Consider the following 27,152-nt stretch of genomic DNA (forward strand, 5'->3'; position numbering starts at 1 on the left):
GTTCGGAGTTTGGGGACGAGGTGTGATTTTGTCGAAATCTAATTTGGACAAACCGTTCGAGTTAATTTTGTCGACATTCTTCAAAATTGATGATGAGATGGAGCAATTTCGACAGTCGGATGTGTGAAATAATGACTTTTATCACCAGGTGGTCCGGCCGAACGATTTGAAACAACGTGTGTGTTGAGTTCAAGCATCAGCAGGTCGTTGTTTTTGTATTATATCCTTTCACAATGTGTGGTACTTACAAACGAGCTGCTGCAGATAAAGCGCCCTGCTTATATAATCTTTAATAAATTTTGTATCGATCTCCCGCAGGACATACGTCGTTGAGTTATGATTTGAATGCGAGGAAAGTGATTTCCATGATTTACGGCCGCGGCAATTTGTCATGCAGAGTTTAAATGTGAAAATTTTGGACTTATATAAATTATTACACTCTCATGATGGATTTTGTAGTCTTTCATGGGCATCTTTATAAAAATGTAAGTGGTTTTGTTCTCAGTTAAAAATATACTACATACAAATTTGATCATTTTTTTCAATTCAATTAATGTATTAATTGATGTATAAATTCTCAGTCACCTGCACATAAAAATGTGATGAAAAATTAATGCAAAAAATATTAATTTTTCAAAAGTTTTTAGAAGTTTTAATAAGGAGTGGTTGAATATTTACACACAAAAATAATTTATATAAAAAAATCTGATTTATAAAAATATTTACAAAGCAATTCTATCAGAGTTTTGATTGCAGTCAAATAATATTTGAGTCTTTGTTAAAGTTACGTTTTTTCAATTTTTTTTTTATAAACATAGTTTTCATCAAATTCACCTGACGGATCTTTGTTCAAGTTTATTCTTTAACATAAATTTATATAAATTTACAGAAAAGCTGTTAAAAGAATTGTGTTGCAAAGCAAAATAATTGTGTAAGATTCCGCGGCGTTTCAGTGCAACGCTCCCTTGGGTAGTTATTAAAATACGTCGGCGATAACAAAAAGATAAGGACGTTCGCAGCAGCAATATTTAAAATGTCTAATTGTGACGCGGATATGCAAATTATCAGATTTAATTTTTTTTCTTGACGCGAGATCTCTGCTCTCATCATTGTTTTGTACATTTTCAAGCGTTTATAATTTAATCGCTTGAAAATACGAACGAACTCTCGTATGCTTTCTTTCACAAGGAGTATTATACAAAATACAGGCGGTGGAAGGAAGGGGTTGTGCCGACTGCCGCGCACTTAGCATACACTCGCGGTTGTTGTTGTTTTATATTACGTATAATAATTTGAATATACATCATATCACGCATATATATGCGGCGGCTGATAAGAAAGAAAAACTTTTTAATACTCAAGCAAGCACACGCTGCGCCGCCACGGCTTAGTTAATATAGAAAAGATTGCTCCCCGTGATAAGTCGTCGCTCTGCTGCTGCTTATTCAAATACGTACGCTGCACCAACAAACTATACTTTTGGTGCTGCACGAAGAGTTCTTAACTTCGTTTATTATGCACATTAATAACCGAAACGCGTGCTTTTAATTGCGCCTGGATCAATTTGCGAATAGGAAAAAGCGGAAGACCTCAATAAAGGTAAATAAAGTCATACAAGCAAGACTTGTAAGTATAAGATAACAACTTGAGAATCAATAATTGAACTGTACAAAAGTTAAAAAAATTTACAAAAATATTAAAAAAAAAATAAATAAATAAAAAAATAAATAAATTTTTGTCTCAATTTTTTTCTGTTTCTTAAAATTTGATGTTCTGGCCTCTTTTATAAGTTAAAGAAAAAAAATATACAAGCATTTACTTTTTTTACATTCAAAATTTTCTGATTTCCGCGCACATTTTTACAAGTTTTGAAGCGATAGCCATAAATTAGTGGGTGCTGCGGTGCTCTCGGCTTTTTATCTTTTAACACGGACGCGTGCATATATAAAAAAGAGCGCGGTCACTGGAGAGGAGAAAGATAGGTGAGGCTGCGCGGAGGAAAATGTATGAAATGGCCAGCATGATGCCTGCTGCACGAACGATTAGCCGAAAAGAATAGCCGAGAGGACTTCATTGCCATCACCTCGGCGTGATAAGGACATAATGGAGCCAAAAATATAATGCTGCCCTCACATATTCATTCATCTCCGCTATCAGCGCCGTACCATGCGGGGGACACTTCGCTCTGGCTTTTTCCGCGTCAATTAATCTGCTAAGAATGCCGATAGATAGATTGGACCGCGGCCAGTGAATTTTTTTCTAAAAAAATACCCTCTGACCAGCACCCTTATCTTTCAGCCATTGTCGCAAATTTTCCCACAAGAGAATGAAAAGGGAGTTATTTTTGTTGGATTATTTTCCAATTTATATAAATTTCATTTCGATATTCGGTATCAATTTGTCACGAGAGGCCAGGAATTTTTCCATATTCTCAAATCAATTTATTCTTTATCAGTTTCCTCGGCAGCCAATCACAGGCTTCATTTTAATTTTCTCATCGACCCCCCCCCCTTCCATTCTATAGCGCGCGATAAATTTCGAGACCGCAGATAAACTCAATTCTTATCTTCTCCCTTTTATTACATTGTGCCGTTTTTAAAAAGAGAGAAAATTTCGTATGCCACAGAGATTTTTAACACGCTTCTGTGTATAAATTTATTCAATCTGGCCGCGATTACGAAAAAGCATTCAGAGCTAAAAAAAAAAAAAATTGTGCGCCTTATATTCTCGCTGCTGGGGTGATACGCCCCAAACTTTGGAATAATTAGTGCCGCCGAGAGAGTGTATTATCGCCATCTTATTTAATGTGTACATTTTCTCTCTCGGTGCTAAGGGTGTGTTGGGGCTTTGCCTTATCTCTAATATGCATACGGCGTCACGCAGCCCCCCAAGCCAAGTAATACGTTATTAATGAGATCTCGGCCGATTTGATTAAAACACTGGTATGACACATAAAAAGTGAGTAGAACCGATTCTCGAAGGATTTAGTATTGAAATAAAATCAATTTGGATTGGTTTTCCAAATAATATAAATATAATAGAAATAGTTAACGCGTGTATCCAGAGAACCTGATTGATAATAGACTGAAATTAACCCATAATATCGTTTTAATTGAAATGAACTGATCAAAAATTCATATTTTACGATTAAAAATGTTGAAACATGAAATTTTTCTCAATTTTGTAATTATCTCTACGGGTGAATAAAATTTTAAATTATATATTCTCCCTCATTTTTTTTACCGCTGTTACCTCTCACAAGCGTACGTTTTCAGGATTAATTATATTATAAACAGTTATCTCGTTTTTCTGCTGGAAATATGCAAATGACGTGAGAATTGTTGATGATATGTTCATGTGCGACCACTTTGCACACATTACAATATTCTCACTTGAAAAAATAATTCTCAGCGTCTTCGCGTCGCCGGCACATTAATAAATCGTGAACAATTTCCTGCTGGTCATCGTTTTAAGAAATCTCTCTCGTTTTTGCGCAATCGCAAACATAACGGACAACACCAACATGCGACACCGTTGAAATAAATACACGCGGATTAATTAACGAGAGATTTTATTTATATTAACATTATTTAATGTATGAATACAAAAGAACTTTGTATTCAAATGTGTGCTTAATGATCAATCAATCATCAATCAGTTGTTTTATAAACAATGTGAAATTTTTTACGGTTTGGAAAAGGTCAAGAGATTTATAAACTGTGATGTGATGAGTTTAATTGAAAATAATGAAGTTAATTTGAAGTTGAGGTAATTACAAGCATGCAACAAAACCAATAATTGCAAATTGATTATATGTGCCGAGAAACAAACTTTCTCCAGACATGCAATCTGCGTCCGTAAATAATTCATTAGGGATATTTTCTCGCAACTTTGTAATAAAATTTTAGCACGTCTCTGCTTCAAATCAGGAATTCCGATGGTTGGGTGAAAAATTGCGGGTATAAAAAAACCTGTCTCGCCGCAATTTCATTCCACAATTTATGATCGATCTTGACGTGCCGCAAGATCACTCTTCACCCCTGGCAACGCCGAAAGCTTCGGAAAAAAAATCAATTTTGACAACTCACTCACTTCTGCAACAATTTAAGACTCTCCGATCGGCAAATTAATCTCTCGAACAAAAATTTTTCCCTCCTTCAAAGTCTCCAAACTGGTATTATATATGTGGACGTATATTACATGCGATATTCCTTTTGCGATTGCCATCAACACATATTACACGGAAATTTTATAAAACGCGTCATATGATTTATAAGCGCTTTATTCCTCGGGGAGAATAAATTTTTCAATAAAAGATCGGCCGTAAAATAACTTCTTCATAATGACGTCGCGAATTTATCACGATAGTTATTTATCTGCCGGCGCAAATAAATCTCTGCCGGGGAAAACATGCAAGAGTAATGTGCCGCTTGCATTGAATATGTGTAGAGCTAATATTCACCCGTGCATATTATCGCCAGCATATATTACACGCAAAGTTCGCGCCGCCAAGAGAAGAAAAATATCGCGAGAAAACTCCCTCAGCACCTCTTCCTGTTTTTACCTCATTTCTTTCTCCGGAGAGAAAGAAGCCGCGCGATTTTTCATGCCGGCAATCTTGAATGATGCGTCCGTATCAGCGCAAAAACTTTTCCCTTTCCTGCTCTACACACGCCCTTTTGGAAAGAAAGAATTTTTCCGCGAATTTTTCTCTCCACCACGCTCGAGATAATATGGAGAAATTTTATTTTTGTACAAATGGTGGGCGGTCGCGCCGCCGGCGAAGAGGGCAAATTAATTGCCACCCGCGTGCTATATTTTTTTGCATTTTTTTTACGCTGCAGCCCGGTAATGAAAAGCAGTTCCTCCGAGGAGCTGGCTGGCGAAGATAAGGCTGATGTGATAACGAAAGAAGTGTTCTTATTAGGAAAGGCATGGCAGAATATTAATCTCTCCCGCTCCTTCTCTTTCTCTCTCATCCCCGAAGCAGCGCAGAGAAGAGCAAAGCAGATTTTTGCTCTGATAAGGCGCTGGGAAAGCTGCCGGCCTATGTAATGTTTACATTAGCAACGTGCATACTTACATAATTATACAAACTCCAAGTTTGCGCACTTGCAAATTTCCAGCCAGCCGTCTTTTCGGTATAGGATTAAATTTTCTCGTCTTATATTATTAGAGGATTAAAATCTGTTAATAACAAAAAGTTTGAGAAAATGGAAATTATTTGATAATTATATTTAATTTGGTTAGTTTTTGTAAAAAGAAACACACACACAATTGATATTTACAATTTTCATAAACAATTGTTTCTAAGAATAGCGTTATTTGTTTTAAATAATAAAGATATTTTTTGTTATGAATTAAGAAAAAAAATAAAATTATTCATCAACGTTCTGTCATTAGTTAATTGTTATGCACTCAGACACAACTGGTCTGAGGGTTGCATTTTTTCTCATTAAATTTGTTTTTAAATTTATAATGCCGGGGTCATTCAATCATTATTTCGTTCGTTTTACCCTTCCTTATCATATTTTCGTAAAGCAACGATTGGAATTTTATTAATAATTATATGGAGGGGAATAATATTAATTTAAAACTTCACTTCAAATTATACCAGCGCTCACCAGGTTGCATAACTTGGATTTTGCCATTGAATTTGATTGCTCCACTCTCTCGCGTGTGAACCCTGCTTTTAGTAGTCGTTAAATTGAGTTGCAATATCGACCGCAGGGCACGTCTCGTTGCCCATTTGGTAATAAGTAGCTACCGATAATTAAAATAACTTCTTATTGCCTTTCAACGCACAATGCCGCTGCTTATCACCGCGCATCATTATTATTCCAGCGATGATTAGCATTCCTGCATGTAATGATCGGCGCTCGCGGACAACAAAGAGAAGCTTATACACTCTGTGTGTGTGCGTTTGTTATTTGTAAATAGTAATAATAAAATATACATGGCCAAGCAGGAGACGGTGAGATTATCACGCTGCGATATAAATAAGCATGACACAATATCCCCGACCGAAACGCAAATCACATTAAGTTATTGCCAAACTGCTTGGGCCGCTCCCTCGAATCCGATGACTGCATGCATTGTATTTATTATTATTGGGAGAGAGAGATCTTTGATTCCTATCTCGTCGTCGCTAAGGCGTTTTTTCGCCACACACAAACTACATGTAAAATTAAATGTACACAATTAATTTTAGTTAATAGATTAATTTATTCAAAAAATATTTTAAATTTCCTTCAATTGTTCAATATGATTACTTTTATTATCCTTTTTTTAAATACATTTTTTTGCAAAACTGGGTTTAGGATCGGGATTGCAAAATCCATATCCACCCTGGTTTTGTGCGTCGAAAAAATAACGAATTTATCTTATTTGATTTGATTATTATGCACGAAGATGTGCTAAACTTTAATATGCACTGAGGTTTCACGGTTTCATAGTTTGGATATAAATGATGAATTATGCGTTAATTATTAACTGAAATTTATGATTTTTTGTAGGCTTCATTTAGTTGATGCCAAATATTAAAAATGACAAATAAATATTTACCAAAATATCATAATCGCCTGAAACTAATTCTAAGATGATGAAAATATATCAATAAGTTCTTGGCAAGAACTAATTAAATAAACTCAGTTCAAAGTTTGAAATCATTAGAAACGATGCGTGTACCTGAATCAAATTCAATGAGCTAAAATTTTTGAAGAGGAAAATGATTATGAATTATTGCAGCTCACTCGCGAGTCGTGATCTTTGCTTAGGCGCGCGAGATGAATTATGTGACAAGTGCTTCGATGAAGCTAAGATTGTTATTAGAACTCTCGCGAGTCTGTATGTTTTCCGTTCGGTTCTATCCGCCCACTTTATTATTATTATGGTGCAGGAGAGAGAGGTTAACTGATGATATGGCCCTTGATCGCTATCGCTGCCCGCGTCGAGAGCATAACCAACGAAAAAGGAAAGCAAGAAAAAATAACATGAAAAAAAAACGCAGGACCACACAGGGTCCAAATCTTTTAACACTCCCCTCCCACCAATTATTTAGCCATACGCACCTCTTCCTCGGAGTTTTCCACCCAATGAATATATAAATTTTTTTCGCTTTTCAATCAGACCAGGCTGGAAATAATATTCATTCAAAAACACCATCGTGATAAGACCCACGTGATATCAGCACTTCTATTGTTTACTCTCTGAATGGTATGCATTTATTTGTATGGATATACTTTTCGCCTCTCTCGCACCCACACGCGCTTGATTGTCTGCGTGATGTTGCGGCCGGATTACAAAGTTTTATATATTTGTTTAGCGTGTTTTTTTTCTTTCCTCGTCTCTCGTGCATTAGGAGGAAATTAACGCAAACTTTTCTCATCATGAACCGCCGAGGGAGGTTTTCACGCAGCGAATAATTTTTCTTCCAGAGATAAATGGGTTCGGAGAGCTGCTTTTGATATTATAATTAACGTTTCCTGCCAAGATCGACCGATTGGGGAATTTTTTTTAATAATAAGAGTTGTTTGGTTTAATCTTTAGCAGGTATAAGTTTTCGAAATGATGAAAAATAATTTGCAAAAATCCTTGAATAAAGACAAGTGGGGATTAAAAACCATATTGTTAAAATTTTGTATAACGCAGGTTAAGATGATTTTCGTGCCTGATGCATTTCTGTTCTATGCAAAAATTGTTCCTATCTGACCAGGCCTATGATAAGAGGACGCCTCATGATGAAAACTTTCTTGTAAAAATTTATTGCAATCACTACTCTTCCTGACATTTTGTTACTGCCTTGACAGGTTAAATCTTAAATAATTACTGTCGATGTAATGCTCTTTTTACAAAATTTATAGAAAAAATTTAATAAAATGTATTAAGAAATCAATTGAATTTAATACTAGGCAATTACATAAATGAATTGTTTGTAGAAATTAATGTTTCGTAATTGGTATATTTTTTTTTTTCATTTTCCAAAACAATTTTATATCAGTGCACGCTTTCGGTCTCGGCAGGGTGGTTCGCGTCATTAAAGTCATATTCCGAGAAATCTCGATGCGGCGGATGCATAAAATTTGAATGCATAATTCGACCTCATCAGCGCGCCCCTGATTGAAATCTAGAGGAAGGGAGTGCTCGGCGGTGGGTGGGAGAGGTACGTTGATTAAAATTTGGTCGCCTGCTTCTTATTACATATGATATCTTTGCCAACTGCGCTGACCTATTGCCACTCTCGTCCGTTCACAAAGAAAGAGCTGCACAGCTCTGGTTTTTTGCTTGTTTCGCGATCGTGTTAATGTTTAATTAATTAACCGACCAAACATTATAATGAACACTGTGTAACAGACCATGTTTGTCGCTCAGACTGGTGGTGGTCTTTTGAATAATTTATATATTAACGCCGCCGCCGCTGCTACTGCCGATGATTAAATACATATATTTTTTTTAACACCTACCTTTACCGAGAGATGAGGCAACTCTCGCAGTTAACAACAAACAAACGAGTATAATCTCTCTCGCCTGCTTTTATTTTCTCAATTTCAACACCTCAGGTCTAATTGGTTAATAAAACGGTCTTATTTAGCGCGGCCAATATAATACACCGCGAGTTTTATGTTCAACAACTGTGGCGCGAGCGCCGGCTTAAACGAGTCTTTCTTTTTCTGTGTTTGTGTAGCAGCTTCTCTTTTTACACTCACCGCGGCCGTGCAGCCTTTTACATTCGATCAGAGCGTGCTCTGCATTCTCAAAGAAGCTCCTGACTCGCGGCATTTAAAATACAAATTAGCCTCTCGAAGTCAGCCCGAATGACCAAAGAATGCGTGTGTATAAAAGGCCGTTTGCGCCTTGAACATCCAACACCTTTTATAATTGTAAAAGAAAGAGCTTCAACTATTTCAATTCACTTTTAATATTTTGTCCACTTCACTTTTTAATTGGATCCATTTTTTTCAACTTCTTAAAAAAAAAAAAACACCATTCAAGCTACTTAAATATGACTTATGACGCATAACAAAACCAAGCTGATCATTTATTAACTGAATTACTTTTTTTTTGTCATTTATTGTTCTTCAAAAATAATTTTCAGTTAAGCGTTGTCAAATCACCTGGTAAGAACCAATAAAAGGAATATGGGAATGGTTGACATTGGTTTTACAGACAATTAAAAAAAATAATGAAATAATAAAAATAAGTCAATGAGAAAAAATTCACACCTTTTGAACTCTCTGAGTAAATCATATATTTAATATTGTGAAAAAATGTTTAATGCGGAGAAAGAGGGACATGGAAAAAGATTTTTAAGTTTAAAAAGCGCATTTCTGGTATTTGTTAATCTCCATGACAAATCTCCACAGAGAAAACTAATTGCAATTTTAGCATCTCAAAACTCGCTAACAAAGCATAGTGGATTTCTGAGAGCTTCAGCACTTCTCGGATTCTCTCAAAAGATTCGTACTATCAGAATGAAATCTCGTCTCCTATATTGTTCCGCGCTAAACACCATTTTTTGCCACAAATTCCAGCACGCTTTAATTTCTGGCGCCCTTTTTCGGTCAAATTATATTACACCAAAGAAAAAAAAAATTACTTCGCAGCTTCTTGCCCACACACATAGCATTCTTAGCCATGTCGCAATGGCAAAGGGGCAAAGAGTGAAAGCAAAAAGTGTCTTTTAATCCGAAAGAAGAAAACTAGTCTGACGATAATCGCTTATTTATTAGCCTTTTGTGTATGCGTCTGAATGAAATCTGACATTTCATCAGAATATAAATTGTCCTAATGATTGCAAAATAACGCTATGGAAAATAAAAGCGGCAGACGTGATAAAATTTATGCCTGCATACATTAAAAATTTGACAGGCAAAGAGTTGAAAGAGTATAACAAGAGCAGCGAAAATCTCTCTCTCTCTCTGGAGGCTGACACATCTGCGATGGATGACTTTGCATAAATGCAGGCGTGTTCCGTATCACGTGCAGATTGCATCACCAATAATAAAGAATCAATGGAAGGCCCCGGTCGGTTAGTTAGTCACTCACAAAAGCTGCGCGGTTATCTGCATGCGGTCGTGTGTTCAGGCCTTTAAGTGAAAAACGCGAGCAAAAAGCCGCACGCAGATTTCGCATACATACATTTATCTGAAAATTGTATATTTTATCGCTATTGGGCAGTCATGTATGCGAGGCTCATTGTTGGAGGAGAGAGCAACACACAGCATCCTTTCAAGCAGGGGGAGGTGTTGATATCAAAAAGAGAAAAAGTTATAGTGCGGCGCGACGTTGAAAAGAGGAATGATGGAATATCAGGAGGAAATCAAGCGGACATATCGCTCGCACCAAGAGAAGCCTGAAAGCTTTATGTATGTATGCGTGCGTAACCAAAAGTCGTGGCTGCTGCGAAAAAAGGCCTGCTTTTTCATTTTTCCATCTCCCTTTCCAAAAGAGTCCTATCGCACCCGCCAGCAGTCCAATATTATATTATTTTGCGCTCGCCTCTTTTTTATATGCACGTGCGAATATCCTGTGCAAAGAAAACGCAGATATGCTAAAATGGACCCGCAGACAGCTGTCAGTTAGTTATGTCTTGAAAGCAGAAGCAGGCTCTGTCGATTTTTAGATTTAGTCGGATTTAGTATGAAATAAATAACATAAAATAAAGCAAATATTATTTTTTTATTTTAACTTACTATCACTGTCAATATTTAATAATATTTTTTTAAACTGTGTTAATATTTATTTATTTTTTACAAGTATAATCATTGAATTATTTTCAAATTAAATAATGTTTTTTAACGAAAAAAGTTTGAACTTGTGCAAAACAGGTTTTTTGTCCTTTTTCGAATTTTTATAAGAGAGTAATAAAAAAAAATTAATAAGTTTATCTTTGGTAATCAGGATTTTATGTAATTCTTAAGTGAATACTTTCTTCTTAGATTTGATATCCTATAAGGAAATAGAATAGACCACCCTGAATGAAATAGTTGATAAATAAATAAATTAATTGAAACAACGGACTGATTAAATTCAATTCAAGCTTGAATTATAAATTTGATTCATGGCGCATGACAAATTAAAATATGAATGATGAAAACGATCCTTTAAGAAGAGTAAATAATAATAATAATCAAATTAAAGCCTATCAAAGTTCAATTGAAAATTTGATGTGGTTATTATTGTTGTTTATTTGTCCACATTGTTACATCATATGTAAAATAAAACTGTTTCATTCAGGGTGGTCTATTCTATTTCCTTATAGGATATCAAATTAAGACTAAAATTTTCATAATTATTAAAGTTGAATTTCAATTTCATATCTGCTAACAATTTCAACGATTTAAATGCAAATTTTGTAATAATTCTGCTTTAAACGAGTTGCTTTTGTTTGAGAAAATGTTGCCCTTGGTGCGGAGCAACCAGAACCCGATAACGCGGCCAAAGCGAAAAATTATCCATCTTCTCTCATTGTCAGCTCGCGCGTTTATAATTAACAAAAGGCACAAGACGTATATGTGCTATCTGCGCGTTCCCATCGAGGGCATTTTATTTCCCTTCATCTGCGATAAAAACCTACGTACGTCCGCGTGTAGCCAAAGATGGAACACGATTCGCCCGGCAAATGAGAAGCGCATTCTCTCAAGACTGTCGAAATTTGTGTCTGTCTGCTTGTGTGTGTTCTCCTATTCTAAAATACATACATAATCCAGATAAGGCTGAGCTCTGGCTGAATCTTATCGCCGTTTGTTAATCTCGCGGGCAAAGCAGTCTTCCTTCTATTTTTATGAGAGACCACATTTCCCTGCCGCAACAATAATAAATCTGCCTTTCCATCATCGCGCGCATTTACACAGGGAGAGAAAGAGCAACAAGATCCAAATTATTCCGAGATAATAGGCCTATTGTTTCATAATTTATCGTGTCCGTGGAAATTACGTACGTTTCGGCAGTCCATCGCCTTTGTCTTCGACTGACGAGCAGTCGCTGCTCGCTTGTAAATCAAATCAAGAAAAATCAGTTCATGAAAATGAATATAGTAATATGTATAAAAAACGGTCTGAAGTTTTTATTTAAGAAGCGGTAAATTTTTGGCGATTTAATTTGCTATACAGAAGTTAACCCAGTTAAAAACGATTTTTTTCCCATTCTATAAATAATAATCATCAAACGTTACGAAGAAAAAAATTTTCCTTTAAAATCAAGGAAGAAATAATGAAAAAGTACCTTATGCTGTTTAAATTTGATGATAAAACTAACCAATAGAAGTGTCATCTAAAAAAGTATGTTTCTGCAGATGGTGAACCCGAATGCAATTTTGAATTGTTTTCAACAAAGCCATGCGCCATCTTAGAGGGTCACCGATACTTTCTAAAAATTAATTAATTTTACTAATTTCAATAGACCGATTGAAAATTCTTACATTTCATTTGCAGATTAGTATTTTTTCTAAACGCACATTCCCTATTTTTTTTGTAACTTTTTTGATAATTTTTCTGTTTGTAAAAATTACTAATTTTTTAATTTAACTAATAATTGTGTCATTAATTGATTGCAATTTTTTTTAGTTATTATTTATTTTGTTTACAAATTTTGGTAAGAACCGGTAAGCACATTAATTATAGGGTATTGTAAATTTTCTAATAAATCACTATAACATATAATATTTTAATAATATTAAGAAAAAAAAATTGTAAAAAAACGCATTGAAAAAGGAGGAGGTGCACAGTGTCTTGTCTCTCTTTCTCTCGGACGGCTCCGAAAGCACTCAATCTATCTTATCGTCTGCTCCGCACGCATAATTGTGGTTGCTTGGGTTATGGATGGGAATCCGAAGCTGACGGCTCACATTCATGGATGATCCGCCCGCCGTCTCTCTCACTCAATAAGCTATCGCACGACGGGGCCGATATGCGATGCGCACTTGTGTGAAAAAGCGGGCTGTTTTCTGATCCATTTATATAATAACGCCTCGCTTATCGCCGCGAGCAGAAGCATTTTAAGATTTTCGAATTTGTTAATTTGAATGTGTCACCGGCTAAGCAAGATGAAACGCCGCGCCTGATTAAAGCAAGATTATCTCTAATGGAAATCCTGTGTTAAAATATGCACCGATCGCGCAAAGTGGCGGTTTTAATTTTTTACATATTGCACTTTATGTGTTTTAAGCCTGACTGGTGTGACCAGATTTAAGTGTTACTTTTATTCTTTGCAAATTGGGCATAAATTAGCATAAATATTACACAAGAAAAATCCACGATTTACAAGAAGATTCAATTTTTTTTTTAAACCTTTTTAATACATCAATTTAATTTAATTCACTTCGGCGAGTGGAGAATATTTTATCTTATGAAATATTAAACTTGAAGTTTTTTGCAAATTAAAATAAATCAATCAAGCAGATATCTTTTTTTTGGTAAGGGGTTGTGTTTTAGCTCTGAAAATTTAAGCAAAAATTAAATCCGTTTACAAGCAAGAAAATGCAGCAAATTTAAGTTTTTTTTTTAAATCTAGGGAAATAATGGAAAATTAAGCAGAAAGAATTTAAAATAAAATTTGTGCAAAAGACCAATAAAAAATCCATAAAATAGGTCAGCATACAGAGTGCGTAAACAAACATTTACTTGTTAAAAATCTCTTGAATTAACTCTTTATCAAACGTATTCGAGTTTCTTAAAGATTTCAATCAAAATATTTGACAAATGAAATCGATGGAAAGCTAAATAAATGTTATTGTTTTTGTGTCTGATTTTTTACACATGGATTAACCTGCAAGATTTCCATCGCACGTCACCCGTTTCTCTGCGTCACTGTTATCGGCGTGGAAGGTGTGTGTTTTCATTTCAGCATATCGCCGTGTTGACCTACAAACGTTCTTTAACAATACGAGCCGTCTCTAGTCTGATCGCCAAGTTTGAAAGTGCGATTAGAAAAGTTTAAAAATACATTTTTATCTTGTGTGTGAGAGTGCGAGTTGAGTCTCTGGAGAGGGACAAGGCATGGCTTCAGATACATTTGCGCCGGCGGAGCTTATCTTTGAAATATTTCTTGCCATAAAGATAAGGACACGTGGGAATGGCTGCTAGGGCAACTTATAAAGGGCATCCTTCTTAAAACATACATTCCTCTGACTTGAGGCCGAAGGGACAAAGCGGTGATCTGTTAAGCTTTATCTCATCTCTTGGCATGAAAAGATGAGTCTTTGTGTGTCTTTATCAGCATTGTTGCTGGGGAGCAGAGCAAAGAGAGAACTTGCACCAGAGACAACGTACATCTCTCTCACTCGCGGATGAATGTGTATTGCAGATGGAGATATAACAGGCGCTTTTATTTTGATCAATCTCACTTCGCTCGCCGGCGCCGTCAAACGCAGCATCGCAAATTATTCCAGCCTGTCTGCAAAAGAGACCATCCAGCAATCAAATGCATTTATGCAAAGGAATCTCAGAATTTGAATTCTTAATATTGGAACTTTATTTAAAAGTGTTTCAATTTTTATTTTTATTTTTTATTGAAGCTTAAAAAATGTGAGCTTTCTATTTGTAAAATTAATTCCCTTTTAAAAGTAATAAAGAATTGTCGCTTGCATTTTTTTTCTTTTTAATCCTTGAATACAAATAAATTTTTGAAAACAGACATTAAATTTTTGAAGCGTTGATAGAATTTTGGTTTTTATGGAAGGTTTGGTGTTTTAAATTGTTTTTCTCGTTGAAGCTGTAAAATATCTTTCAAAATTTAAACTGAAACACACCTGAGGCTCATTTCCTTACTATACGGAAAACACTCAAAAACTACAACTTAAAAATATTTATTTAACTATCTTTTTTCTAACTCCGCCTATATTATTGTAACTTTTTATGACAAAAAAAGAGAAATTAATTTAAAATTTTATTGCATTCACCAATTCTTATTTTGTCTCATTGCTTTTTTTATTTTCTTACTTTCATCAATTTCAGAAAATGATAAACATGAAGGTTAATTTTTTTTCTTTGTAAAGTTTTTTTTTTATCAATCTTTGAAGTATTTTCTTTTGCAAAGAATTTATTAACTCGCTGAAACTTTTTATTTGCCCAATATAGTGAAGGCGCATAAATGCGTTGAAATCATCATAAATCGTTTTCTACTCGAGTTTCCTGCTGGCAATTAAAATTTCCTGAAAAGCCAGCCAGCACTGCTCTTACAGAGAGATACATCCTCTTGACACGAGTGCTAAATTACCAGTGTGTCTGAGTGATGCCGTTTTAGCGGCCACGGTCAGATAACAACTTTTATTCGCGTTTGATGGCCGATTTTAAAATCGGCCGACGCCGCCGCCCGCTCGGCGCGGGTACAAGAATGATGGCCGGCGATCTCCTATCTGCAGCAGCAACTCGCCGGGATATGGACACCAGGATATTCATTTACAAATCCACCCGTTTTTGTTTCTTTCATGAGGAAATTGAAAATTAGGAAAGGAGCGGCCCAAAATCTCTTTTAAATAATTATTCAAAGATTTAACAATGAACTGTAATGAAGCATTCTTTGATATTGAAACAAATTTGTGATAAAATTGAAACAAATTCTTGCTCAATATAATTGCTACGGCGAATCTGCAAGTTTTCAATGAATATATTAGATTGTGAAGACTTGAATGTACTAATGGGTGAGGCTCTACTTTCCAAAAGAGGGTAATTTTTAGACTTTTGTTGAAAAAGACTCGGTAGTAAAAGTAATAAATTAATGAAAAACTTATCTTGAAACTTGAAGTCAATGATGACTCAATGACTTTTGTCAAACCAAAACATTAAAGTACTCCGGACTCAAGTTTAAAAAAAAATCCATTAAATCTAAAAAAGTCAATGACATCTAATTTAGCCTGAAATTTTTTTAACAAAATTGACTTACATCGCTAACTCCACTTTCAGGATAAACAAAAATAATAGAAATCCTTTTTCACCAGTCTCTGCTGCAAAAGATGAAAATGCAAATTGAATACCTTTTGACTTCATCTTATAACCTGTTTTTAAGTATTTTTAGCTGAATGAGAAACAATTTGAATTGAATAAATGCATCCGAAGAAAGAGGCGTATAGATGAGTTAAAGCATTCAATTGGACATGTGTTGTCATTTAGCCGTGCGAGGCCGGAATGGCAGAGAGTCTGCTGGCGGAGTGAGTGTTTTATCGTCTGCATCTCGCCAAAGGAAAGAGCCGAGGAGTTGGTGAGATTAACGCGGGGATAACGAGCAGCGCGTCTTGCTTCACTAGGCACAGCCATCAAATGAGAGAGATGGTGCGGCTAACTCGCTGCCTCTCGTTGCCTGCGAATATTGAGATAAAAATGAGCCTTTTCACACCATCGCGGTAACAAAATATGTTGTGCTGAGAAAGAAAAGAAGCAGCGTGCTTTAAAATTAACACTCCCAGCTATGCGCGGCAATAACTCTCTCAACTCTTTCCGACGAGGAGAAGAAGAAGTGTACAAACGCTTTTTACTTTAAGGTTATTCTTCAAGCCTTTTTAATGAACCAAAAGCAAAAAATTATCTTCTTAGATTTAATCCATATGCTTTAAAGATGTTGAAAATAAATTTTCAGACACTTACTATACATAGTTAATTAGATAATTAAGTTTTAATTTCAAATCTTTGAGGCCTTGTTTAGGTCGTTTATGATGAGATATATCATTAAGAGCGCGCAGATGTAATCCTTGGTATATATTGAATCACATCAACAAATTTCATTGATGAATATTAATTGGAACACAAGAAAAAAGCGCTTTTACAATATTAATTTTATTATGACAAAAAGATCATATTTTTGTTCCTTACGTGAAACCACTTTTAACCCACTTGCAATTATTGGACTTGTTTGAAATTTTTTCACATAATACTACACAAAAGTGGCTTTCATGTGACGCTTTAAAAATCTTCCTATGATAATTAGAACTCGTGATTCAAGTTCACAAATTTTTGCATGTTTTTTTAATAAAATTTTAGATCGTTTAGTCCCACATAGAGGCACGCTCGCGCTTCGATCGCTCGCGCACCCAACTCTCGCACAGCAGGGGTTGTGTGAGCTACACAAAAGGTTCCTCTCCCAGTGGTTTTGCCCCAAGGGACCGACTTATTTTTCTTCCAAAGTGCTTTTTCCTTCTTTGCTCTTATATTTGGTTCCTTCTTGTCTCAATCCAAAGTCCAAGACTCGCCAGTGTGTCTAACTAAAATTTATTCATCCAAAAGCTTTGATATGTATCTCGGGATTTTAGTGAATTTGAAACTAGAAAAAAAAATATATTTTTTAATACTTTTCTTTTAACTACTTCTAATATATTATTTGTTTATTCTACTCACAATCAGTCGCACATATATAAATAAAATATCGAAAAATGGGAAGAAGGGGCATATAATATGAATTGAAATAAGTGGCAGATGACTAAAAAAATCAGCAGTCTCGAAATATAAAATTTGCCAAGTGAAAATTTGAATGAAATCCTCTGCTCCAATTTATATATCATTGAAGAGATATGTTTTTTTTAACAAGTTGATTAAATTATAAGGTTGGCCGATTATTGTTTTTTATATTTTTATTTATTATTATTATATTCTTTACAAATCAAGTCAAGCAGAATAAAGTTAGCATAGAGTTCTAATAGAGATATAACTGAAATTAAATCTTCAGGATAATTATATTGCACAAAGTCACTTGCAGCTAAGTTTTTTTTCCATATTTAGGGAAAAGCAGAAGACCTGTCTCTGGTTCAAAGCAAAAATAAAATCTTATATATTTGTAGACCCATAGAAAAAAATACATTGCAATTCCAAAAGAAAACGATTATATTCCCATTAATTTTATTAGCCAAAATCTTGATTTTAGCCATTGAGGAACAATAAAAATGAAGCAAAGCGAATTAAATAAATGCACCCCCAGCAGCTCTAATTCAGTGAGCAGGATATCCTCTTTATAACAAACGGAATTCAACAGAATTCACTTTTCTGGTGTAATAAAAATTCTCCGCGCAGCAGCGATCTAGCGCCCTGTGGATATATGGATTTAGGACAATATCAATTTAATTATGTGTGCGCAACTTAGGGGGTACTCATCGAATTGGTCACACCTTTGATTTGAAATTTCACGACGCGCACGCCACACTTGAAAATTTTATAAAGCCGTCAGTCAGTCAATAATTTTTGAAGGATAAAGAAGCTCTTGCTCGCAACTCGCAAGCATGGGCAACCCGCAAAATCGTACAAAAAAACGGAGTCGGAAACGCTGCTACCAATTGAAGCAAAAAAATCAAAAATTGGCCGGGGATAGTAATAGTTCAAGTGATGGTTGCTCCGGTCTTGATATCTCGAGGATTGATATCTCCGGGATAGAGCAAATACAACAATCAACTCCGAAAAAGCGAACAGCAGCCTCGCCAAAAGTAGTGGATGGGCTCTCTGTTGATGAGAGCCCGCCATGGAAATTGCAACGGAACGCAAACGACCGCTTATATCATGGAGAGACACTTCAAGTGAGTTTTTCAAAATACTTATTGTATGTATTGAATGCATAAAAAAATTACCTAAACGCATGCAAGAGAGCTAATAAGCTATAATTATAAATGATTGATCCTCACGCTTCCTTTTTTCTATTGACATGCCTGCAAATTAACAGCAGCATTATATAAAATTCTTAGGCAATGCTGAATTTAATTTAATTTTTTAGGTGGTCTCTCATTTTTTTCAACCAATTAAATTAGCATTAAATAATTATTAATTATAATTCTGTGTCTTAATTATTCCATTCTAAGCATAAATTTAAATTAAAAATGCATGTTTTTTTACTTCACTATAGAATTAAATTAATAAAATTGGAATATAAAATCAGTAAAAAATATTTCAGACTGCTAGTCCATCAAAGATGCTCATTGCTGAAGAATTCGGGAATAATTATGACCAGAGCTTCGAGCTTCTAGAAGAAACTGTGGACTCCGTGTCGTTCGAAAGATCAGAAAAAGCGCCAATAGACACTGATTTCAATTTAATAATAAATTTTGGATTTTTCTATGAACAACTTGAGAAAGTATGGCAGCATGAGCAATCCTGCGAAAAGGCTGGAAAACTTCATCTCGTTGATTCAAAACATAACGGATTGTCCAATGAGCTAAAATTTTGCTGCTCAAAATGCCATATTCAAATTTTGGTATCAACTCATTCATCTGACCAGCGTGAAAAATTAAACGTGGCTGCTGTGTGGGGAACTCTGAGTATTGGTGCTGGTCACGAGCAAGCGACGGAGTTTCTCAGTTATCTTGGTCTTCAAATGATGGCTTTCAACACATTCACCAAACACGAAGAAAAACTGTCAGAGGTATAATGCCATTAAATTTGATATATTTGCAACTAATGCCAATTAAAATTTAAGACGTCCCAAAATAGACAAAATTCTGATTTTAATTTTTAATTAAGCATTGGAAAAAAAGCAATAATACTAATTCTCATTTAAAATTGAAAATAATTTTTTAAATAAAAATTTTTTTCAAAGGCCTGGTCAAAAGACCTGGATGAAGATTTGAAAAAAAATGGAGAGGAAGAACGTCAACTAGCCATAGAGCTCGGAAACATTGACGATGACGGAGTACCGTTCACCACAGCTATTGGGGATTCTGGCTGGGGAGTACGTTCCTTCAGCCACACTATGCGGTCACCAGTGGGCTGTGTATGTATAAACTGATTCTAGTTTTAATAGATTTCAATATATTGAACTAGATAACATATTTACTTGATTACAAATTTTTTCATAATTTTATTTTTAAATTCAATCAAAATTATATTTAAAATAATAATGAGGAATTGAACAATTATTTGCATTTCTTATTACAAATAATTATCAAAAGCATGTTTTTTTTTAAACAGATTTGCCAAATTAAATATTAGTAAAATGCAAAAAAATGAAATTAGAAATATACATTTCATTTTTGTGCTTATAAATTTTTTTAATTTTTATTATTGTTATACTTGCAAAAATATTTATAAATGTGCAAAGACTCAAATATTATTGTTTGAATTATTTAAAATTTCAATTATTATTTTTTGTTACTAATTATTTTTAAAACTAAAATTTACCAGAATTTTATTTTTATTTTTGCAGGGAGTCCTCATTGGAGCCAATACAGGCAAAGTACTGTTTCTTGCAACTAGAAATAAGTATTGCTATGTTTGCGCAGCGGCTAAAAAGAAAGGCCTTGAACCAAAGTCACATAAGTGCTTCAAAAACTACGAAGGCACTTCCACAGGTATGGAGCAGGACATAATTGTAGAAGGGTTTCGCTGCAGCATAGAGATGCACGGTTTACGATACCTTCAATACGTCGGAGACGGGGACTCTAGCGTAATGACAAAAATTCGCGAAAAATGTGATTACGGACCTAGAGTTACAAAGGTCTTTTGCAAAAACCACTCCATCAAGAATTTGAAGTCTGGGTTATATTCAGTGGCACTGAATAGAGCATTGAAAAATCCCGACCTTCGAAAATTGGTCAAAAGCAACATAGACCGAATGGTCAAAGGCGCCAACATTGCAATTTTTAGGGCGACAGAATTGCGCGACAAAAGCGACCGGCCAAAGAGAGAAGTGGTGCAAAATTTGCAAAGAGAATTAAAAAATGTGCCCTCTCATGTCTTTGGCGAACATCAATTTTGCGGGGATATTTGCACTCGAAAGGAAATTGAAACTGAGGTGAACTGGGTACCCGAGTTGAAAAAGACAGAACTCTGGAAGGAAATCGAGGGTAAATTTCATAACCTCTGCACCAAAGCTGAAGAATTGCGCTCCGACATAACAACGAATAAAGCAGAGTGTTTTATGTCTGTCAACACTTGCGTTCAAGGAGCGAAACGCGTGAATCGCGCCAATCGAGGCGCATACAAAACACGGACAAACGCAGCAGGGTTGAAATTCAACCAGGGGCATTCGTGGGCATACAATTCTTGGAAAAAAATGTTCAATGAGAGTCCCAATAAAGTCCTTAAGAAAGTGATAAGTCAGAGAAAGAAGAGGAGAGAAAAGGCAAAATCGGCGCGTATGATTCGACTTGCGAATAATCCTGAGGAAAGAAATCGCAAAAAAACAAAAAGTGTTGCATTGGCAGATTGCGATTACGGCCCTGATGCTGCTGGTCCCGACATTTCTGAAGAAGAGTTAACCAGCCGCAAATCTCAGCTACTTGCGCAACTCGCTGCAGAGGTGGAAACTGAGGAAAAACGCTTGGAGCTAATGGAGAACACCGAGGGGCAACATTCAAGCGGCTTGTTCCGACGGGCCAGAGCAAACCGTCTCACGGCATCCAATTTTGGAAAAATTTTTAAATTGGATGCTGCCACTCACCCACACAACACTGTTCGGCGGCTTCGTAACCCGACTGATTTATCAAACAACGCTGCAGTAAAGTACGGACTTCACGGCGAGGACTTAGTGAAACAAAAATTCAAAACACAAACTGGGCTTGCTGTGCGCAAAATCGGCTTGTGCGTGAATAAAAATTGGCCTTACCTAGGAGCCTCACCTGATGGAGCAGTGGGAGCAAATGCAATAATTGAGATAAAGTGCCTTTACTCAGCGAAAGAAAGGAAAATATTTGATTTTGTAGCTGAGCGACAAGGCGTAGACGAGCGCGGCGAACAGATCATGGAAAATGGCAAGAAGAAGAAAAAAGACAAATTTTCATCAGTGTGCTTGGAAATCTTTGAGGGCAAATTGCGACTGAAAAGAAAACACGACTATTTTTTCCAAATTCAAGGACAGCTTGCAATAAGCGAAAAGGAGAAATGTTATTTCGTGGCATCAACCGACGTCGACTTGTTCGTAGAGGAAATTCTTCCCGACAAAGAACTCTGGGCTAACATGGAAAGGAAGCTCAGCGAATTTTACCTGGATTATTTGCTGCCTGAAATCGTTGACCCACGCATTATTCGCGGTTTGACCGTTCGAGTGCCGCCACAATATGCTGAGGCTGCTGCTAAACGAGAGCAACAAAAAACCGAGAAGAGGAAGCCAAGGGAGAGAGAATGATAGGAACTGAAGCGTTTTTGTAATTTAAATTTTTTTTATATACTTTAAAAAAAAATGTGCAGTTTATTTGATGAAATTGGGAAAGAAATACATTATCATCTATGTGTACTAAAATAATATTTTTGTTTTGTTTCATAATAAAATCCCTGGTTATATGATAATATAATATTCTATATACTTCCTAATAAAACTTTATAAAACTGTTTTCTGTTTGAAATCAACAATTAAATTTTATGTTTTTGAAAATTGGATAATAAATAATTTAATTTTTTTGCAGTTCATCAAAATTAATATTATAAAATTTCTAAAAGTCATAAAAATTTCATTCAAATTTTGCTAAGCCTTAAAAATTTTACAAATTCACAATCTAAATTAATATTTTTGAAATTAAAAAAAAAATCACATTTTCAAATTTGAGTACTTGTATTTTTTTGGCTGCTGCATGCGCGCACAGCAGGAGACTAGGAAGAAAGGCACCCTGTGGAGAGTGCATTGTCAAGCAAGCAATGCAGTTTTCTTTTGTATTTTTGGAACAGCGCTCCTGCGGAGAAACGCTGAACTATTTTATCATTGGAAGATAGGGCTTGGCCAGCAACAGTGCCTCAGGGAATTTAACTCACAAAAATGGCGACTATAGAAAAACCTTAATCCTTGAGTAAAATGGTGTGCACGCTGGGTTAACGCCTATACGGTTGGTGTCTGATTTGGAAATCGGCTATTGCTTTACTGGAATTCCATGACTGCCATTTACAGTAAGAGAGTCAAGAAATACAAACATTAAACTGTTATTTACTAACAAATCTGTAAGACAAATTTAAGAACGCTTTGAGTAAATAGTTTGCGGTTTTTTTCCCTATTGCTGCCTTGAACAAAATCATATTTTTGAAAAAAAAAAAATAATACATTTTTGTTACAATACCATTTCAAATAATTTATAGTGGTTTTTAGTGTTTTTACTTACAATTTCATGAGCAGAATTTCAATCAATAAATATTTATATAGGCTTACTAATAAAAGGTAAAATTTAGTTTAATTCAATTTGTACATAATTTATTATATTTTTTATGAAATTACGCTTGCATTGCTCTGCAATATAAATAAATTGCTGAGTAAAAATTATTATATCGACATTTTAAGTATCTCCAGATCGTTTAATATTGGTATGTATAATTGTCACACATTTAAAAACCTTGGAATCCGTGCTAGTTCGAGTGGGAGACCAAGAGGGCGAAGGTATGTGACCGGCGTGACTCATGTGCGATGCAGGCTGCTGTATTCCTCTCTGCAGGAGGGTGTGTCTCGGCACCTGTTACAAATTTAAAATTAATAATACATTCTTAGCCAACTTGGCGTAATTCACATGGCCCACGTCCAGCCATTTGGAAGATTTGAAATTATGCTAGTTTAGCCTAGTTATTTGATGACCTAATATTAAGAGATTTAGAGCAACTCAATCAAAAATTTATCAAAGTAGTTGAAAACTATGTAAATAGTGTACACATTTATTTATAACACAATAACTTTTAAAATATTTTGTGATATTATAACATAATTGTTTATTATATTCAAGAAATTTAATATTAAAGATTATATTCCTTATAAGTAATAAAATATGTTTAACGTTGTTATTTTATTATAAATAATTCAGGAAGAATTTTTTATTTTCATTATTTGTAAAACCAAAATTTGAGAGTTTACCGCTGTTTATTATAAATCAACATATATAAATTTCTGTTCACCGACAAACGTATTATTTGTTAAGTTTAAAAGAATTTTACATTTGCGTTTGCACATGCGTCATGTTCAAGTATAATTATTTGTTATTCTATGATAATTAAGTAAGATATTGGTCCATTTGAATGTTGGAAAAGATCAATATTTCGTGTGTATCTTACAATGAATATTATTTATTACGTTGATAATTTTTACTTGTATAGAGTAATGTAAAAGATGCTGATTTTTTTACACTTATTCCTTATTCATTTTTTTTTTAATGTTCATGATTTTTCTCCAAATCTGATGAAGTTAATTGAAGAAACCGGTAGAAAAGTTGGAATGATTCATAATTATAAACTTGATTAGGAATGCAATTGGCAATTCTTGATTAAGAGACCTTGCGATTTTGACAGGCCGATTCGGTCCACGGACATACTAATTAAAAATAACGACCGTTTTTTCTTATTGACTAGACAATCGGCCGCGGGGTTTGGTATTGTTGGGCTCGAGTGTACTCACTCACTCACTTCTCTCACATCACACCATCAACAGGATATAACAGGCTATTGATCACAGATACTGATAATGAGAATGCTTATACACAAGACAGCCGAGAGAGCCAACTGGGCACACACACACACATTTATTTTTTATTCCTCTCTTTCCGACGCTCTTTTTCCATTACGATTGTGGTCGCTGGTAACGCCGTCAACACCCAGTAAACACGGACCGACGAGGGCTGGTGCACGTCGCCGGGTGGAAGCAAAAAATTGAACCGATAAGCGCACCTCCGTATAAAATGCAAACCGCTTCTTTATTTCCCTCGCTTTCGTACAAAATAAATAAGTAAACAAATAAATTGTATAAGAGAAATTTCCTCCACCGTAGTGTTCGCACAAAAGCGAATCATGTCGCTGTCAACTGGAATCGAAAGAGGCAACAAATTGCACCGCGCGCAATTATATCTTTCTCGACGTCCCCCCTTCAGCTTTCGAACACGTAAATACGTACACAACAAGCTGACCATTAAGCATCTATCGACACCTGCACAGCTGATCAAACTTGCAGATAATATTCCCACCTCAAATAGTTGAATCCATGCCAGAGGAAACATTGCGAAAAATTTAAATAACCAGCAGATTTCCACATTAAAAAAGGTTTAACTTTATTAGTATCAAAAAATCTGGCCTTCTGATACAAACAATAAAGACACAGCAACTAATTTATAATAAATAAATTGCGACTAGTCAATTTCTGTAGGACTGAAAATGACCTCAAACATTGTCTCAAGCTCTAATCCAAATTGTAAAATTGGTTCAGAAGACGTATTTAACTGATTTTAACATTACATTTTGCTAGTTTTTCAACTGCTGGATGATATATTGCAATTGAGAAAATTGACATTTTTGTATTTATTATGGGCCGTGGATTGGGGCGGACGTCACTTCCAAATTCAAGAATCAATTCAGAATATGAAATTTGAACTAAATCAAACATAATTACCATCTTAATACTAACATAATTTTAAATTAAAAAGTTCGTGGGAAAAACATTAAATAATTCTTAATAAATGATATTTTTTAATATTTTTCTTCAAAAATAATCTTTGTTATAAAATTAAATTTACACATTTTAATATTTATTTTGACACATGTATCATCAAATTTTTGTTCTTCCTAAAAATAACAAAGTAATTTAATTTTTCTTTCAATTTTATACATTTTCTTTGATTTTTGGTTAACTTTGAACTTAACAGGGTCGCGGCTCTTTTCAAAGAATAAAAAATCCTGCCCAAGAGAATATCGAAGATCGGCTAAGCGGCTCTTTTTCGCGCTCAATATTGCATTACGATTGCACATCAGGATGCTGCGGCGATAAGCGCGCGTTTCACGTTCCGCAATCGGCGGGCAGGTATCGCGCGTTGTTTTATTTTTTCACCGCGAAAAGTGCAATTGTGGCGATGGAGCGTGCCAAATGGGTTGTGCACACTTCATTTTTAATATTACGTGTGTGAGTGTGTGTTGTTATCTTGGGCTCATACGTACTCTATATCAAGAAATTTGCGCGTCTGCTCGGAACGAGTTTTACACATCAAATATAAGTGGCGCGGCGCATTTTCGATTGCATCTCTCTGGATAAATATTTTATAGCAAGAGAAGGAAGAGGTGATGACGGATCGTTTTTCACTTTTATTTGAAGGTCTCATTAATTTAGGTAATTATTTCGAGCAAAATTTAATGCATTTTTATTACAAAAACCACTTTCATTTTCGGAGAATTTGTTTTTTAGTTGAAATTAAATTTTTACCAAATTTTTCACAATGGGAAGAAAATAATCTGGAGAAGTAGCGTAGTTCACAGAAGGTGGTCCATTGTGTGCCTCGTGGAAATCTGCAGAGGTCATCTCATTAACGAGGTGCGCGCTAATTAAGGTGGGGGACGAGAAAAATCTCTCACGGCGTGTATACGGATTTTGATGATAATGTTCGCAACGTCTCCATTCCTCTCCTCCAAACTCTGCGTCAATTGAAACGAAAAATAAAAATTCACGAAACCTATGAAGAAATATTGAGGTTGATTTAACTATATGATTTTTGAAAACGATCCAAGAATTTTAATTGCCTGAGAGGAGATGGAGGGAAAAGAGTTGTCGCAAAAAAAAACCAAGACTTAGTTTGGCATCCACTTTACCTTATTGCACAAACGAGTGTTGCAATTGATTAAAAATACAGCTCGCGTTATTGGCCGTGCACGCGAGCCACGTGATGAAACCTGCTCCACCTCCGCTGCAAAATCAAGTCCAGCCTCCCAAGATAGAGAGAGAATGAGACTTTAAATTTGCTGATCTACACGGCTTCTAATTGACTCAGGTGTTAGAGCGAATCATCAAAGCAGTTCGCTTATAGGAATTTTGCTCAAAATTGAAACACATTTTTCCGTTTCTCTTTTAATTTTTTTTCAATGCCCGCTGTTCAAATTAAAAATAATAATTGTAATTTTAATCATCGAACCTACTTAAAAAAAATTATGATAACTTTATAATTTTATTTATTCGAATCAATACTAAATCAGGAAAAATTCTCCTAATAAATTAAACATAAAATCTGCTAGTGTCAGAAAATTTTGATTACAGAGAGTATAAATACATTTCTCTGCAACTTGCATGGATTAACCAATATTCCCAGATTTTATTTCAATCCATTTTTTCTTTCCAAAATAAAGTTGTTTTGCAAATTAAAACTATTTATTGTGCTCTTATTTAACATTTTGATCATTAATTTAAAACTGGGCGCCAGTAATACAAATAAGGCAAGTCCAAATGAGGTGGCTCTTTCCAATTGATTCGAGAACCGTAGGTTTGGAAAGCAGCCATCATTATACTCACAAACTTGTGGTGTGTGATCTGAT

The 27,152-nt window shown here is 35.0% G+C and overlaps 2 protein-coding genes across 2 annotated transcripts in view; both read left to right on the forward strand.

Annotated features, from left to right (window-relative positions):
- The window catches only part of LOC132194887 (zinc finger protein ush), an 86,397-nt gene that overhangs the window by 20,675 nt on the left and 38,570 nt on the right, over positions 1 to 27,152 (forward strand). The window lies entirely within an intron of this gene.
- On the forward strand, positions 21,162 to 22,135 carry LOC132197849 (uncharacterized). Its single transcript, XM_059621429.1, has one exon. The coding sequence runs from the start codon at positions 21,235 to 21,237 to the stop codon at positions 22,027 to 22,029; it is 795 nt and encodes a 264-aa protein (XP_059477412.1). The 5' UTR covers positions 21,162 to 21,234; the 3' UTR covers positions 22,030 to 22,135.

The sequence above is a fragment of the Neocloeon triangulifer genome, unplaced genomic scaffold, assembly GCF_031216515.1.
Source record: "Neocloeon triangulifer isolate White Clay Creek 2 clone unplaced genomic scaffold, ASM3121651v1 ptg000001l, whole genome shotgun sequence".
Taxonomy (NCBI): domain Eukaryota; kingdom Metazoa; phylum Arthropoda; class Insecta; order Ephemeroptera; family Baetidae; genus Neocloeon; species Neocloeon triangulifer.